The 19,186-nt window shown below is 34.9% G+C and overlaps 1 protein-coding gene across 2 annotated transcripts in view; it reads left to right on the forward strand.

Annotated features, from left to right (window-relative positions):
* The window catches only part of GRID2 (glutamate ionotropic receptor delta type subunit 2), a 1,393,668-nt gene that overhangs the window by 1,093,156 nt on the left and 281,326 nt on the right, over nucleotides 1–19,186 (forward strand). For both annotated transcript variants that reach the window (XM_036259309.1, XM_036259315.1), the window contains one exon: nucleotides 13,230–13,542. In XM_036259309.1, the coding sequence (XP_036115202.1) occupies nucleotides 13,230–13,542 (313 nt within the window). The remainder of the gene's footprint in view (nucleotides 1–13,229; nucleotides 13,543–19,186) is intronic.

The raw sequence follows: 19,186 nt of genomic DNA on the forward strand, positions 1-19,186 counted from the left end.
AGGTTTAGGTATGGGTATAGGTTTAGGTTTAGGTATAGGTCTAGGTCAGTAAAAGGTACCAGTATAAATTTAAATATAGGTTTAGGTATAGTTATAAGTATAGGTTTAGGTATAGGTATAAGTTTAGATATAGGTATAGGTTTAGGTATAGGTATAGGTTTGGGTATAGGTATAGGTTTAGATGTAGGTGTAGGTAGAAGTTTAGGTATAGGCTCAAGTGTAGGTGTAGGTATAGGTATATAGATATAGAAGTCTTTTCTTTGTATAGTTCTCTTTTGGAAGCCAGGAGGCTGAGGTTTCGTTTACTTTGTATGCCAAGCAGAATGCCCTATATTCATCCATTTATCCCCACACATATTTGAGTTCCTGCAACATTCTGGGCAATGTGCCTAGCATCATCATAAATTCAAAGGAGAGGAAGACATTGTTATTGCCTTTAAAAATCTCATAGTGTACAGGGAAGACAACTGTGTAAATAAATAATTAAAACACAAAGCTATAAATGCCATAGGGTAGTACATACAAGATGCCATGGCAACCCAGGAGCGGAGTGGCAGCCTCTGCCTGTAGCGTTGAAAAGATTTCACAGAAGGAGAGAAATCTGAGCCGGGTCCTGAAGACAAGTAGGAGTGTGAGAGGCAACAATAGGAATAATTATGAAAGCATGTTTGCCATGCTGCTTCAGACTTCACCATTTAGATGGTAAAAATTATAAAAGGTTTTTACATAAGAAAGAAATGGGACTTAATTTATGTTTATGAAAGATCACTGAGGTAGGGCTAAGGATGCATGCAGCAAAGAAGGAAAAAGATAAATAGCTTTTCCAAGTCTAGAGAGGAATAAAAGTGTGTCTAAACTAAAACTGTAGCAATAGATTAACAAAAAAGATGATTTTGAGAAAACAATATTCAAAGATATAATTACTAGAACTTAATAACCTGCAGGAGAAGAGAAAGGGGTTGTTGAGACTCGGTGAGAACTGTGTCAGAGGAAAACGAGCAAGTGGACAGCCAAGGACAGAAACAGGGACTACAGAAAGAGGGCAGATTGGAAAAAGCAACAGAGATACAGAGTGTGGCTGTGGCTGTTTCATTTCGTGGTACCTGAAGAGCATCCTACTGGAATTTTGTAGGAACAATTAGTAAATGTTCATGTAGAACCCATGTGCATGCTGTCTATGGCTAAAAAAACATGTTTAGGAAATATAAGTGTTCCCCTCACCTCCATTATAAAAACTAATTTGGGTGGGTTAGGTTAACATGAATATCGTGCACAGAATAGTTATTTAAGGCCCTAAAATATTGCACTTGAGCCTGGATAAGGAGGACTGGTGTTAGAGACAAAAAAGCTCCAGGGAAGAGAGAGCTCACTTGGGAAGAAGGGTTTAGAGGATCCCATCTGCACTGGAAAGGGGAATACTAGGAGCAGTTGGGAAGGCATCGGACATAAAGATAGACCTGTGGTTTGACATGTATGTTCCACCACAAGTTTTAGGAGGCACAGCATTTATCTCCATTCTCATCTCCATTTCCTAAGAAGTGAAGTTTGGAATAATTCCCTTGGTCAACCTGTGGGTTGCGACCTCTTTGGAGGTTGAACGACCCTTTCACAGGGGTCACCTAAGACATAACAGTAGCAAAATTACAGTTATGAAGTAGCAACAAAAATAATTTTATGGTTGGGGCTCACCACAACATGAGGAACTGTATTAAAGGGTTGCGGCATTCGGAAGGTTGAGAACCACTGGTCTAGAGGAAGCAGAGCTAATTCACTCAGACAAGGCCAGATGCTGCCTCTTGAGCAAGGTGCCCAGTGGAGTCAGGAGAAGGCCCAGTATGAGGAACAGTGCTGTGGATAAAGAGTCCTCAGTGGGTGCCTAAAGACTATCAAATATGCTGCACCATTACAAAAAAAATTCTTTCATATTTTGGTTATTTTTTTCCCATTATTGCAAGCCAGACTTGAAAATATTTGTGTCCATCAGTAAAATTTTACTCACCAAAGAGCTCCTCCCCACACATACACCTGCCCAGTGATATATGCTCACAAGCTGTGTGAAATGAAAACGTAGCTTTGCAAAGGGAGTCAGGATAAAAATGTGTGAAGAGAAAAGAAGCCATCATAGCACTAAATTGGACAATGACTATAATTTTAATTCTTAAATTAGACTAAACAAGCATTAATGGACTGACTGAGTTTCCCAAAGTATGTCAGCTGTTGTCAAGCAGGAAGTTCAAAAAGTACATGTGGTTATAAGAATGTATGTGTTCATGACCGAATGGTGAGTGTTCAAAAATAATTCACTTGATATAAATATAAGATGGAGCTGGAGTATAGATCTGAGAGACCACACAGCTGTGTGTGTAGTAGAAGAAGAAGAAAAAATTGACCAAAAAAATTTGTTGTTGATAAGGAAAGATTTTAACACTGATGAAGGAGAAGGAGATCTGTGAAAGGAGATAAATTATGTAAATGCAAATCACTTAGTGAATGGTTGTAGGAGCAATTTTCTAAATTTGCAGGTGATGCTTAATTGGCAGACATTGCAAACAGTAAGGAGCAATTCAATCAGATAAAGAACTTGAATCATTAAGTACTTGGTCTAATAGATGGCAAGCACAGATAAGTAGTGAATAATAAGCCTTGAATCAAAGCTAAAGAACAGAGAGTATTTGCCAATGGGTACGATGCGTCCAGGAATGGCTCTTAGGTTTAAAGGGAACTTGTTGGAAAAGACAAATAAAATGTCAGTAAAAGTGTAGAATTAAAAAAGATGCAGTGGGTTATAGGATATAAATTAACAGACTACTACATCAGTCAAAGCCAAGGTGATATAAAGACTGGTGCTATGATGAGAAAAATCTCATAACTTGAGGATATATAAATCCTGAAATCCACTGCTGGCTATTGAAATGCCATCTATTACCTAGATTTTCATCTATCTCTGGTCATAGTTTGGGGGTAAAATTAATGAGAAAGAGAACTTCCAGGCATAAAAGAGAGTGCACAATTGGATGAGGCTATTCTAAGTAACGTTTAAAGGGCATTTGAACTATGAAATTCTTTATGGACCTATAGATACAATCTTAGGCATTATGTTTAGATAGACTGGCCATTTTTATTTAGGATGCTCATTTCAAAAAAAACATTAGTCTATGTTGGTCTGGAGATTGTAAGCAGAGGAAGAGCATATTTAAAATGTGTCATGGTCTGGGAAGGTATCGATGCCATGGAGAATGCAGCCCCTCTTGCCCTGTGCTTTTGCAAGGTTGAGTACCTTAACCGCTCAACACAAAGGTTAACTTTCATGTTCAAAAGAAATAGCAACATCCTTTATTACAACATCAAAACCGTATTTGAAATCTTAAATATTCACTAACAGTTAGCAGTGACCATAACAACCCCATTTGAGGAATTTGATTTAAATTCACATACTAATATCAGAATGAATATTTAGAGAGAGCCATACCTTGAAAGAGAATATGTGTTTACTCTTGCCTGCTATTTGGATACTTTAGATTTCAGTTGTTTTAAGTCTTAATGATTCTGAGTTTTTCTTGGTAACTTGATTATGTTATAGGGATAGGCTTTAAAATAAGTCAAGATTTCCTTGATTAAAACAAACACCTGAGCACATAAGACTGAATGGTATCAAGGGAGGGGGGTGACTACAGAAACTTCCAATCAAGGTCATCTGAATGTACCTCTTACTCAAGTTATATTTCATTTAATACTTCATGGAATCACTAGAAGCACAGCCACTATAGATTCACTTCTCATCGAGACAAACTGTTTCTGGAAGCTAGTTCTCTCTCATTTACAGGGAATTTATATTCCCCCTCCCCCTGCAGAGCTATAAAAACATCTATAATAGCAATCTTAAGTGAATTCTTAAATGATTGAAAATTCTACTGTAATGAAAATAAAAATTCACTCAATTCTAGTCATTATCCTTAGTTTGCATTTTATTGAAATGTGGATTTGCAGTTTGGGTATTTCAGGCAGAGATTGCTTCTATATGCTCTGTGCACAGGCAGCCTTAAGATGACTTCTCAGGAAGTTAGAGAAGTTTCTAATGACTAAAAACTCTTCCTGATGGGCCTTTTCTTTGAAGCTGGTATCATTTCCTCTCGAGGACTGCAGAAACAGTGTTATTTTCAAATCCCTTTTAATGCTGCAGAATAATGCCTGACTTACTTCAATTTATAAGTAACTTAGTAGCTTGCTTTTAACTTGGCATTCAATAAGCATTTATTGGGTCCTAATGCATGGCTGGCATTGTGGAGAATAGACAAAATATAGAACACAGAGTTCTCATCCTCCAAGAGCTAGATTTTGAGATGAGAGATGGAGAAGGATGGGGGGTGGGGAGAGAGAGAGAGAGAGATCTGTTTCTTTTAACACATGGCAAAGAGAAAATAAGTCAACAGACATTTTTCTGGAAATCTGTGTCTCAAATTTTTTATCTATAAAATGGAGATAATATTAGTATTTACTTCACAAGGTATTTGTGAAGATAACTTAATCGTTGGAAAGTAGGGAAAAGTAAGTATGGTATAAGTTTTAAATAGCAGTGGTAATAGCCATACTAATAAAATATGTTTGGTATTCATCTGGATTGGGTTGTTAGTTGCCATATCATATAATCAAATTAATGCTATTCTTTCAGTGAGCTCACAAATACCTTACATAGAAATGTAAAAGTAAACTTGTGAGAACACTAAGGGAATTTCAGTAGTAGTTGCCTTATTGGGATTTGAATGTCTTCTTTATAACTTTTTGTTCTTTTAAATTTTTCTGGATTAACTATGTGTGATCTTAATTTCTGAATAAAAGCTACTTTAACAACCATTTATTGATTCTACCTGATGTTGTGTTATGTGTTTGTAGTGAAACTACACTATTAATTTATAACAGTGACATTTTAAAATAAATCTATGTTTTTATTTCAAATAAATATATCAAACTTGACTTTGAGAAAATTAATAATTTGTAATTAATTTGATAGTCTGGTCATTTTTCTTACTCTCCGTACTTTGCAGTTTGATTTCTCCTATGAATGGTAATAATTTATATACTGTATTTACTGGGAATATTCTGTTGACCTTTAAAATCTTTGACTACAAGTCTTTAGAACAAAACATTTATATTCCTATATTAGCAAGCATAGCAAAATCATATAAACAAGGTTCTCAATAAATAATTTTTAGCATGAGTAATCTAAAATGATGAAAGTTTGGCTACTTGCCCAAAGTCATGTCACATTTCATTAATTGAAGAAGTAAGACTTGAATACATTCTCCCTTCCTTCTTCCCTCCATCCTTTCTTCCTCGGTCCTTCCCCTTCCTCTGCACTCTCCTTCCTCCTTTAGCATTTCTTCAGTGCCCACTCTCTCCAGGTAAACTTAGAATGTTTACACTAAAACATTATTTGAAAATCAAAAAGTATAAAATGATATTTAAGAAAACTTTCAAGAAATTTAAAAAGTCTATGAACAATGTATTCTTGTGAAGAGTAACAGAGCATGTACGGTTGAAGAAGTGGATTAGGCAGAGATAGACCTATGGCTTGTCAAATATGTGCCAAAACTCTTCAGTAATTAATTTTCTTCCACTTTGTGCAAAAAGTATTTAAGGTGAGAATGAAGGGGAACAGATTTTAAGAGAATTGAAGATTGTGATAGGTCCTTTTAATAAGTTAGAATTCCCAGGTCCAAATGAAAGATATCCTGGGGGAATGAATGCCTTTCCTGAGATGATATATGAGTTACTAGGAATAATATGGACACAACATGAAAAAGAGAGATGGCATCGAGATTGGCATATTCAGAACTAGAAAATTTATTCTGACAGAGCGGTGAGTTTGATCAGAATGAATTATTAATCAGACATGTTGTAGGTGGTAAAAAAAAAAAAAATTAACAGTTCATTTTCTTTTTTGATAACATTAACTATTCATGAAAAGATGAATATCTGATTACACGTGTATTTTCAGTTCAGTAATGCCTTTTGCAAAGAACTTAAAAACTATATGGTGAAAACTGGCTCATAGTATAGTAAATAATACTCATAGAAAAAACACAGAGAGTGTTAACTAATGAGCTATCACCAAAGTGGGTAGAACTTTGAACTTTAGAGGCAAGTTGCAATGCTTTGAACTTGCTCATATAATTTTCATCAATATTTTACTAGTAATGTGAATAAAGAATTAAAGGCTTGCTTCTCAAACTTACAAATAGCTCAAAGCTAGTAGAAAAAGTTGATATAATGAATAATAGGTAAAGATTCAAAATATTTCAGACAGATGTGAAGGATACAAAGAACCAAAACATGAAATCAATGAGGAACAAATGTAAAATCCAACACTTGCTTCAAAATCAGTTGCATAGGATTCATGAGAACTTATAGGCTGATAATGTTTCATTTACTTGACACTAAGTTTACCATAAAGAAATATTGTAATTTACCTAATAAAAATGATTCAAGCTCCAATAACATTAAAAAGAAATCCTATGTAGTCCATATCAGTTAAGGAAACATTGATGAATTTACTATGTTCACAAGGGATGGCTAGTATTTTGAGGAATATGGAAATCATATCCTGGAAAGAGTGATTGAATAAGCAAATTATTTGTAGGTTTAAAATAATATTTTCTAATGAGGAATAAGATACTGTTCTTTAAGTATTTGAAAGATTGTCATGGGGTGATCTATTTAAATTAATAATGTGATATACAGATGACAAAACTAAGACATTTAGATGTTATAAGGCAGCACACATCAATTCAGTATCAAGTAAAAGCTTTATAATAATTAGAATTTTTCAAATGTAAATTATGCATATTGTAAAGAGGCAATTAGATTTGTTTTAATTGTAAATAAAATAATGTCTATAGAGTACATAACAAGGCATTAGGTATATAGGAAGTATTAAATAAATGTATAACTTTAATATGATTAATATAATGTTCTTAGCATTATTTTCAAGTATAAATTAGATAATTATTTATTCAATAGGGTCATTTATTCCAGATTAAATTTAGAGCAAATGTTTTTCAACTTAAGGTTAAACTTCTAAGTTTCAACAAATATATGGCTTATTAGTCATCTTCCTTTGTATCATATCCTTGTCTGACTTGAAAGAATGCAAACCTTATATTGCCTTTCAAAAAAAGTTATGACTGTTATAATTAAAATAGTTTGAAAACATTACTCATATTCCAGTCTTATTGCTAATTCTTACCAAAATTGAAATTATCATTTTTACATTAAACATTTGTCATGTAATGTTTTGTAATATATTGACTCTACTATGTTAAACTCTTAATTACCTTAGCTAATGCCAAGTAACATAAATATAAACATATTGATAAACCTAGAACCTCATTTTAATTATTGAAGTAATTCATCAAGATATAAATGTCTTATCACTGCTATAAAACTTAGTAAACATTTATTTTATCATTTTCTTTCTATTCTTTTAAAGCTCCTCTCTATTGGGAATGCTGAGAAGTAGAGAGATATAAAAAGTATAGAAATATAAGAATTGGGGCCGGGCCAGTGTGGCTCAGTGGTTGAGCATCAGTCCATGTACCAAGAGGTCACTGGTTCAATTCCCAGTAGGAGCACATGCCCAAGCTGTAGGCCCAATCCTCAGTGAGGGGCATGCAGGAGGCATGTTCTCTCATTATCTCTTTAAATAAAGAAAAAATATATATAAGAATTGGGTAATAAACATCTAGTAAATGTTCCATCTTTATTCATTCATATGTGAAGCAAATATTTATTGTTCATGACTCTTTGCCGAACACATGTGGTAGATACCAAGAATATTTCTAATTTAAAAAAGCAAAGTCACGCCCGGTCTGTATGGCTCAGTGGTTGAGCACTGACCCATGCACCAAGAGGTCCCTGGTTCGATTCCCAGTCAGGGCACATGCCCAGGTTGTGGGCCCAATCCCCAGTGAGGGGCATTGAGGAGGCGACCAATCAATGTTCTCTCTCATCGATGTTTCTATCTCTCTCTCCCTCTCCCTTCCTCTCTCTCTCAAATCAATAAAAGAAAAAAAAATTTTTAAAGAAGCAAAGTCACAATCCCTGTCTTCATAGAGTTACAGTCTAATACAAGAGTCAGATATTATTCAAAGAATCATACAAATATGTTTAAAATTATAACTGTCATAACTGCTAGAGAAATGAGTGACATAGACTTCTGATACTATAAACAATAAGAATTATTACTTTTATCAAAGGGAGTCACGGATAGCCTCCCTGAGGAAGTGATAATTGAGCCAGATTAATGAATATGATTAAGAGTTTACTTGAAGAAGTTTTGGGAGGGTCAATTCAGACAGTGGGAAGAGCATGCATCAGGACAAAGTGTTGGAAAAGAAAATGGTTCAGTATGAATATATTGGACATAGTCTATCTAAAGATGTCCAGACTATGTTAAAGACTTTCGTCTTTTTCCTAAGAGCAATGTAAATCTATTGAAAACCTTTCAACTGTGGCACAGGAAAGTCAGACTTTCCCCTATAGGAAGGTTATTTCGCTGCAATAGGAAGGTTGGAGAAGAGTAAAGATAGATTTCAGGTGGACTCATAAAAAGCCCAGAAAAGCAATGATGAGAGCTATAAATAGTAGAGAAGTGAAAGGAAATTAGGATTCCCACGAGGTAAAATAAATAGAGACAGACAAGATAAGGGGCATAAGACTGGGAAAGGTAATGAGTCCACAGTATTTTAAAACTGAAGTAGAAAGACATTTATTGAGGCAGGAAACATTGGAAGAGGACTGGTTAGAGTTGAACATCATGAATATGGTATTGGCCATGTTAAATTTGAGATGTTTTTGAGATATCTAATAGAAATGTTAGTTATGTTGTTCATAAATCAGTCTTGACCCTACCATTCAGTTTGAAATATAAATTTGTAAATATGTATGTAGATGAAAACCCTTGAAGTCATGGACATGATGGAATTGCATGGGCAGAGGATCTTGAATGAGAAAAGGGTATGACAGATACAGAGGGTTGTCAATATAAGCTTGAAAAGGGAACTAAAAAAGAGGCTTATATTATGTCATAAAAATCTAAGGAAAAGAGTGTTTGTGATGGAAGGAGCAATCATCACTGCTAAATGTTGTCAAGAAGCCTGAACAGATGAGCACTAAATTATGTCCATTTGATTCAGCAAAGATTAAGATGTGCTATGTCGCCCTGGCCAGTTTGGCTCAGTGGTTAGAGCGTCAGCCTGCGGTCCAGAGAGACCCAGGTTCGGTTCCGCTAGGAACATCTACCTCTGTTGCAGTTTGTCCCTGGCCCTGGTTGGGCCGTACGGGTGGCAACCACTCAATGTGTCCCTTTTACTTCGATCTCTCTCTCTCTCTCTCTCTCTCTCTCGTTCTCTCCCTCCCTCCCACTCTATCTGAACAAAAAATGGAAAAATGTCCTCAGGTGAGGATAAGAAAAAAAAAAAGATGTGCTGTGTCCATTGAGTAATAAGTACTCAACAATATGGGTACAAAAGAGCATTCCCAGTGCACTGAGAGGTGTACAAATAGAAACAAATCTGTAAGAAAATTGACTATGAAAAATGGAGAGAGAACAGATAGTAATGGGAATCAAAGGTCACAGAGAATAGAAGCAAAGGCTTTCTCTAATGAACAAGAGTTACATAATTTTTTCATAGGAAATCTACAGTTTATAGGATGATGTTGAATACATAAAAGACAGGAGTTAGCATTTCTGAAAGGGAGGGATTGGCATCAGACAGTAAGGAGGATAACTCCTCTGCTGTAAACAGAGGTTAAATACAATAGGCTGGGTGTGAGATATAGGTTGAGAGGTAAAAGTAAGTGTCAACTTTAATCTGTCCTCTACGTTCTCTACAAAACAGCAGTGAGGTCATTGTCCAAGAGATAAGGGGCAAGTGAAAACATTAAAAGTTTTAAGAGGGTAGTTCAGCCTGTGTGGTTCAGTGGTTGAGTGTTGACCCATGCATCAAGAGGTCGCCAGTTCAATTCCTGGTCAGGACACATGCCCAAGTTGTAGGTCTGATCCCCAGTGAGGGGCATGCAGGAGGTGGCCAATTGGTGTTCTCTCTCATCGATGTTTCTGTCTATCTCTCCCTCTCACCTCCTCTCTCTAAATTTAATAAAGGAAAAAAAATTTTTTTTTAATTTTTAAAAAATAAATAAAAGTTTTAGGAGGGTAGAGATTTGAAATGTCATGGTACAAAATTGGACCAATGAGTTGACATATTCATACATACATACATACATACATACATACATAAATAAGAAAGAAAGATGATAGATAGATAGATAGATAGATAGATAGATACATGTAGTAATAATTATTTGTCTTTAATCACTTTTGTTTGTTTGTTTGGAGATATTCAACAAGTTTTAGAGCTATCATTTGGAATCAGTGGTTCTTGGCCTTTTTTCTGTTTTAGTGCAGGTTCTCTAATACAAGTAAAGACTATCACCTACTCATATCAAACACAGTGGTCTGCTGCATCACTGTTTCTGAAGGACGGAGTCAGACACTTCCTTAGAAAAGTACATGCCAGCCCTGGCCGGTTTGGCTCAGCGGTTAGAGCGTTGGTCTGCGGTCTGGAGAGACCCGGGTTCGGTTCCCGCTAAGGGCATGTACTTCGGTTGCAGTTTGTCCCCGGCCCTGGTCGGTCGTGTGGGTGGCAGCCACTCGATGTGTCCCTTTCACGTCGATGTTTCTCTCTCTCTCTCTCCCTCTCTCTCCCTCCCACTCTATCTGTACAAAAATTGCAAAAATGTCCTCGGGTGAGGATAAAAAAAAAAAAAAAAAAAAAGAAAAGTACATGCCAATCTCAGAGAGGGGAAAAGGTGTGTGCATGTGTATATATGGTGTGTCCGTGTAAAAGTACTTGTGCATTTTGAAAAGCCCATTATACAGGGTGGGGCAAAAGTAGGTTTAATGTTATTCATATGGAAAATAATACAATAATTAATAATAACACAAGAATAAACCGTTTCACGTACTCACAACTGTAAAGCTCCTTTTCCCCCACCCTGTGTGATTCCGCTATGCCCTCCACAGGAAGACTGGAATTTCTCGTTGAGAACAGAATAGGCAAGTGTTGAAAGTAAACCAGAGTTTAAGAAGTTTTCCATAGCCCTGTCTGGTTTGGTTCAGCAGTTGGAGCGTCGACCTGCAGACTGGGTTCGGTTCCCACTACGGGCACGTACCAAAAAAAAAAAAAAGAAGTTTTCCATAGAAAGATGACAAGTAATTATTTGTAGTTGTAGATATGTAATATTTCTTTATGTCAGGAAGCAAAATCACTACAGTGTTTTTTCTAACATATGGCCTATTCACTAAAATTTGTTTAAAATAACAGTGAATCAACAACAAAAATATAACACGTTAATTAAATTATAAGCAAATCTTGGTTAAAAGCATTTATAAATTAACAGGGTGCTAATTTTCACATATGACATATGGACATTAAATCCCAAGTCCTTTAATTCGAGGGCCCCAAAATCAAGGGTTTACTGTAGTAAATTACTGATCCATAGTACTTTAATGTCCTGAAAAAGTAAATGTACCTTCTGAGAGCCTAATTGACTCTGGGAGAGTTATTTATTCACCATAGGATTAAAATAATGATTCAGCTCACAGTACTAAACATACTAAACATAGTTACATTTTACAAAAACAGAAAAGATAAAAAAAAAAAATGGAGAGCCAAGGATCCAGGTTAGATTTTCAGTCTGAAGAGACCCAATTCCTAATATCTAGCTATAAATAATTATTTCTCTGAAAGTTCATTTTCATATAGTAATTATTAAGTTTAATACTTCTCAGTTAATTCTAAACTCATGGTACTTATATTAATATGGCTTTGTTGCAATGTAAATAGTACAGTTTTTAAAAGCAACATTTTAGACTTTGCTAAGATAAAATTATACTTATACCAGTTACCTTAATTATGAATGATATGGTCATTTGGAAAATGAATGACTTCTTGCAATATGGTATAGTGTTATGTATGAGCACAGGCTTAGAAGTAAGAAAATATAAGCTTTAATATGACTTCTATACTTATTAACTGTGAGAACTGAATATGTATGTATATATGTAAATATATATGCACACACACAAGTATTAAATTTAGCTAGAACATTTTTGTGACCATTTCTTCAGAGATTAGATTTATATAAGTTGATTTAGCATTATACTAGGCATGTTATTTTTCATTTGTTTTTGTCCCAAAAGGAATCAGTTTGTATATTGTATCATAAAACAATAAAAAAGAAAAATAATGAAAATGTTCAACAAATAATTTAGTATTGTTCACATTTGTCTGGAAGGAGTTTCCCACAGCTTTAATCACAGCTACAGATCATTATTTCAAAGAAGATGCCATCTTGTATATGTTTAAATATGCTTCTCATGTCATACAATTTAAATGTAAGTCATTTTTTTAGTGTTCTCATCGCAATTAGGCTGTGCACTTTAAATAAATAAAATAGCATATGCTGTAGTTTGAGGATTATCACTCAATCTAAGGAGACACAAACTGAGAAGAAAGGTTAAAACTCCAAGAAGAATTATCTGTCTTCTTAGTCTTTAATTGTTCATTAAAATATGTCTGAGGTTTAGACAATAAAAATCATGGTTGAGACCTCTATCATATGGCATAAGTGTGCTTTGTGAATGTTCTAACAAACTAATATGTTTGGAGCTCAGTAATATAAATTTTGATACAGAGAAATCTAAACAAAGGGTAGAATGCTATGTTGAGTTGTTAAAATAAACTACCTAATAATTTACGTGTTAAGGACATATTGAATATCTCAGCAACATTTTCTCAGAAAGAATTTTTTAGAATAAGTTTTTCCTTTGCTACTGTGTTAATGAAGACTTTGATAAAATGACCCCAGGAAAAAAGACAATTTCCTTCCGGTATTATCTGTGTCTAAAACATTCTTCACTGATATCACACGCTTATTTCACTGATAATATGAACAGGGTAATTTGTCTGACTCATGGTTTGCAGTTAAGAAATGCAAAATCACCAGTAGCTCTCCTCTAAGAAGTCTCTGCGGTGTTTTTCAGATTATATAAAAAAGACACGAGATGTTGCCTGAGGCATCTATTTTTTCCCCTCAAGGCAAGCCAAAGTGCCACAAATCAAATTGTTTTTCACACCATTAATGCATTCTTTTCTCTTTCAATTTCCCAGAGAGCTGACATAGGGATTTCTGCTTTAACCATCACCCCAGATCGTGAGAATGTGGTGGACTTTACAACACGTTACATGGACTACTCAGTGGGCGTCCTGCTTCGAAGGGCTGAAAAGACAGTGGACATGTTTGCCTGTCTTGCACCATTCGATCTCTCCCTATGGGCTTGCATTGCGGGCACCGTCCTTCTTGTGGGTCTTCTGGTCTACCTTTTGAATTGGCTAAATCCCCCACGATTACAAATGGGATCGATGAGTTCTACTACTCTCTACAACTCCATGTGGTTTGTGTATGGATCCTTTGTGCAGCAAGGTAAGGAGGAAAAGTACATTTGCATATGAAAAAGAAATGTGATGTTTCGATTGCCATGATTTCAGTGAATAATGTGATATATCTGTACCTGATGATGATGTTCAAAAGGGCCTTCACAGAAATGCTTAGAATAGAACATTTCCTACTTTTCCCTAGTGGATCTTGAACACAGCAGGTTTTCAACAAAAAAGTAATTCATTATGTTTTGATGTTATTATCTTCAACAAGGTCAAAAATGAATGTCGGAGGTAAGGTTTACAAGAAACTCAAAATCCTCCCTAAACTCTGACATTCTGAGAAATAGCTTTACTGGGATGAAACTATTTAGTAGCAGGGCACATACTGTTAAATTATTTACATATGTAAGAGATGTTAGAACGTGTTCTTTGTTCAGAGACATTATTTCACGTATTAAAAATAGTCATTGACAGTGAAAAGACTTGATTAATTTAAGATTCTAATAATACACTGTATATTTCATCTTTTCTTTAATATATAATATTTAACAATGGTTCAGCTTACAATTTTATTATATTCTAAAAATGGCTTTATTTTATATTCAATATTTAAGCTGCCCTAAACTAGTGAATTCTTTGTATAAGCATTTTAGAATAAGATAATATTTATTGAACTCCTTAATTGAGACAACTACCTTCATGGAGAATGAAATAATAAGATACTTAGGCAATTAATAGTTTCTTACAAACTTATCACATATATTGAAGAGGAGAAATACATGACACATAGGAGACACATGATACTTTTACCTTAATATTTACAACTCTTAATAGCATCTTACTTTTTACTCATTCTTGCTATTGGATCTTCCATTGAATTTCATTCTTTCCCTTCTCACTTAACCAATCACAAGGTTTGTTGACTCTTCATCTTCACTTTCTCACTTCTTATCTGTCTTGTAAACTTTTGTAAGTATGCCTCTCCCTCTGCCTTTTCATATCAAGGGCTCTAAGGTCATATTTGTCACAGACATTTTTAGTCAATTCATTAATCACTAATCCAGTGGATATTTAATCCACACTATTTATTTAAGACAGAAATTTACTAGACACTGAGTATATAACTGTGAACCATAGAGTTTTTGCCATCATTGAGCTATAAGGCTAGTGGGACACAAACTGTAAGAAAACAAATTTAGTATGGTAGACAGTGCTGTGACAGATATAAGCACAGACTGTTATGAGAACAAAGGGATACAAAGGTTCAATATATCTTAATGTGGCAAAAAAGGCTTTGAATTAGACTACATAAAGAGAGACAAAATTAATCAACTGTTTAAAGAGCTTGTTGAAGAAGAGAATGGGAAAAGGAGACATAGATTGGAAAGTTAAAATTTAATACAAAGAAGTGAGAGAGAAATTAGGGTACACTATGCAGAATAGAGCTGGTAAAGATGAGGTTGAAGATATATTTGTTATTATCAAGAGTTTGAACTGGATCCTTAGGGAAATGATCCACTATTTAAAATTATCAAATAAAGAAAAACACGGTTGAACTTCTACTATAGAAATATTTTGAAAAGGGCAATGTGGAAAGTGAGTCACATTTTAAGAGTATCATAATAACTCAATGAAGATTTTATGTGGCTTCCACAAAGGAAAGCTGGTATTGGAAATCAAGAGAAGGGTATTAGTGAACTGGAATCACTGGAACTTGATTAATTAAATAGTGATATGGTGATTGATACTAAAGGAGGAAAATGAGGCAGTTTTATCCTAGGGTTCTGGATTGGGAATTTAGATGTTAATGTCTTCTACTGATAAAATAAAAAAACAGAAAGAGTAAGTGTGATGGGAACGGTGATACATTCATTTTGGTGTGTATTAAGTTTGAGATTATCTCTGAACTATCCAAGGATATTTCTAATGTTTGTTAGTGGTTTGATATATTTTTCAGAAGCACATGAGAGTCTTCTGAGATAAATGTATATTTAGAAGATATTAGCATATAGGAGATAATTGAAGCCATGGAAGTGAGATCAAACAGAGTGATTGTTTTAAACTGCATACTCCTAATTGCGAACCACTGGCCTAGAGAGGTCCTAAGACAAGGGCCTAAGGAAAGGAATGGGTACAGGAGCTCTCAGTGGTAATTGATAGGGAATGATGAGAATGATACAAGTACCATGTATATATAGCATGTAGTAGAATACATACTAATTAAAACCAGTATTTAAAGATGGAGAGTTTTGTCATCTGTGTTAAACATTTCAAAAATCAAGTTAGAAAGGTAGTCATTGGATCTAACAATAAGCTTGTTATTGGTAGTGTTCCTGTGATTATAGCTGCATAACAAATTCCTCCAAAACCTACCAGTTCTGTGGGTCAGAAGTTTAGACAAGACATAGTAAGGATGGCTTGTCTACTCAATGATGTCTGAGGCCTCAGCTAGACAACTTAAAGTCTGAAAGTGGAACTCATGTCTGGTCGTTGATGCTGTGTCACGATGGTAGCCTCAGTTTACTTTCATGTTCTCTTTTTATGGGACAGTATGGTCTTTCTCAAAACACGATGGTTGATGTCTTCATAGAAGTTAGTCCACGGGGAGATAAAAGAGTCAATGTAATAAATGTAATAGAAGAATGTTAGGGTCCATGTTTGGATCACAAACCTGTATGATGATGTGAGTTCCTATTGCAGGGAACATCGTGATTGTGCCCACCTTATAGCTCTGTTATGATAATTAAAATGGTTAGCCCTGGCTGGTTTTGCTCAGCGGTTGGAGCATTGGCCCATGGACTGAAGGTTTGTGGGTTCAATTCCTGGTCAAGGGCACATACCTGGGTTGCAGGATTCGATCCTTGGCTCCTGTCAGGGTTGTGCAGAAAGCAACCAATCAATATTCCTCACTCACATCTCTCTCTCTCTCTCTCTCTCTCTCTCTCTCCCCCCCCCCTTCCTCCCACTCTGTCTAAAATTCATTGGGAAAATATCCTCAGGTGAGGATTAAAAATAATAATAATTAATTTTAAATTAAAAAACACATATAATTCTTGCTTTGATCTCATTTTTTCAGGAAGTCTTTGCTAGGATTAGGGACCATCTTCTATGCTCCCTAAGATATAGTTATTGTTCTTAACAGCAATAGTATGATTACCTTTCTTTTTCATTTGTCCCCAACAAAGTCCTTTGAACATAAGGCCATGTCCTTTTTATCTTGATAGTCCTTTTGCCTATAATTCAGTGTCTTGTACATATTAGGTATTTAATAAATGCATACTGATCAACTAAATGAATAAATAAATGTTAAATACTTAACTAAATCAAGCATAAAGTTAACAACAGTATTGTGTTTATTAGATTACAGTCTGTTCCTGGATTACCTAAAACTCTACTGGTATATTTTTACCGAGTAACTAAGATGATAAACATATAAATAAGGTCTCTGGTTGAGGCCTTATTTTTTAGGATGTTGACATGCTTATGGATTGGCTTTTTGAATTTTGCTTCCAGGTAGCCAAATTTCAGTAAATTGTGGAGCACACCCAAGACAAAAAGATAAGTAAAATTACCCATACGGTTAGCATGGTTTTCTGGTTCTGTAAAGATGCAGCAGATATCAAAGTTATAAGTATGTTAAGCACTTTTCTATCCCAACTGTGCTCTGAAATAAGTTGCACAGCCTGGAGGTTGATTGTACATTTGTACAAATTCGTAATGATGGATAATGCTGAATTGCATATGATTACTTCATCTTTGAAATGCTGCTATTCTTCCACTTGCTAACAATAAAAAGGTGAATTCATTAAATGATACCAAGAGCATCTTTACACTTTGATTGAAAATAAATTAAGACAGGGCTCATAAACACTGTGCAAAAGAGAATCAATCCATGGCAGTGTCCATACACAGGTGATGGAATTGTAATTACTAATAATTTCCAAGAAAATATAACTTTTTAATAAGATAAAGAGCTGTTATTTCAAAATTACAATCTTTATTGAACCACTAGACCAATTTGAATAGGGATAAAGAGACATTTCATGTGTTATTAGATAGATTTCTGAAAGAAGAGTTCAGGGACAGCTAAAAGCAGAAATATTCTAAATATATTTGAGTTGTTTACTAATCCTGATTTTTTGTCTTAATCTGTCACTTCAAAGCATTTCAAAAAAACAGCTCAGGGAATCCAACTGTGCAAAAGCAGTATGGTCCATTATTGAGATAAACTTAGTACATCTGTTTGGCTGGAACATTAGAGCTTGTGAATTAGGTAGTTAAATGCATGAATGAGAGACCAATTTTATGCATGTTATTTTGCCATTTTATATCTTCCCTTATCTCCATGTCTACATGCATCTCTCCACAATAAACATAATTTTTAAAAATCTGGGGTTTGATTTTTGAAGATCCCTTATATTTAGTTAATGGGCAGTGACTCTTAATAACATCTGGGCCATGGAGAGCCTCTATGACTTGTTCACACATGCGGTTGTATGTGATTTGTTTTCTGTTTACTTAAAAAGTAATTTTCAAGGAAATTTTGGACTTTACCTCAGATGTTTTTTTCTGATTCTATAAAATATAAATATTTATAGTCATGTAAAATATTTGGAGCTATCACATATGTTTACTTACCAGCAAGCATTTATTCTGTACCAACTCTATGCCAGGAACAGGAAGAGCAAAAGGAAAACAAGAAATCACTCCATTAACTGGTTTAATACATATTTCTTCGGTATACTGTATGACATGCCCAACCTAGATGATTTTAATATGGACATAAATAAAGAAATCTTGCAGGATTGTTCAGCACCATGTAAGTGGGCTGTAGCCAAATTGGAACCAAATAAACTACTTCTGATGAGAGGAGCAGACAGAATTATTGGAAAGAGTAAAAAAGAAAAATTCCTTTGGTAGCTTTCTTAAAGATCAAATAAGTCCACAGATGCTAGTAACGAATGGAACAAAGGACCTTGAGGAATGGTAGAAAATAACTTGATGGCTATTGCACAAGAGTTAACATGAGAGGCAACCCACTGGTTTTGAGCTCCCAGGACAATTTTTGGAAGAAAATAAAGAGTTCTTCCCACTGCCAGATGGATTACACTGTTACAGAGAATCACAACATTCTCATTTCCACAAAAAGAAGAGTTAGACATTCTCTATTGCATTAAGCATCAGAAGAGACTATTGATGAGAGTGCATCTCTTTAAAACTTTGCATAGGAGGTTACCTAGAAAAGAAATCCATTTCAATAGTTGTAGATATCAAATTTAGGTAATTTACCAATGTCTTAGTCACAAAAACCCTAAGGATTAAAGCCTTGAAATGCAGTCACTAAAATTATTCTTTTGTAATGTTAATCTGATATTTCACATAAATTTGAATGTAACAAAAATGGTATTGGATACCTGTTGTTTACTGACCCTAATGAACATGAGGAAAATGAGAGTAATTCCCAGCTTTAGGTTAACTGGTCTACAGAGACAAGTTTCTTTCTACGTTTCTTTCTTACAGGTATTAACTCAAAAAGGCTCTCAGTAATTATTATTTAGGGTTGAACAACGTCTCTGGTGTTGCTAATTATGATTGGCAGTCCATAACGAAGAGAGTGCCAAGCTCTCTGAGTGCTGTCACAGTCACTTGAGAATTTCCCCATGCTGACTTCAAACATGACAAGGTGC

Source organism: Molossus molossus, unplaced genomic scaffold (assembly GCF_014108415.1).
Source record: "Molossus molossus isolate mMolMol1 unplaced genomic scaffold, mMolMol1.p scaffold_m16_p_1, whole genome shotgun sequence".
NCBI classification, from domain to species: Eukaryota; Metazoa; Chordata; class Mammalia; order Chiroptera; family Molossidae; genus Molossus; species Molossus molossus.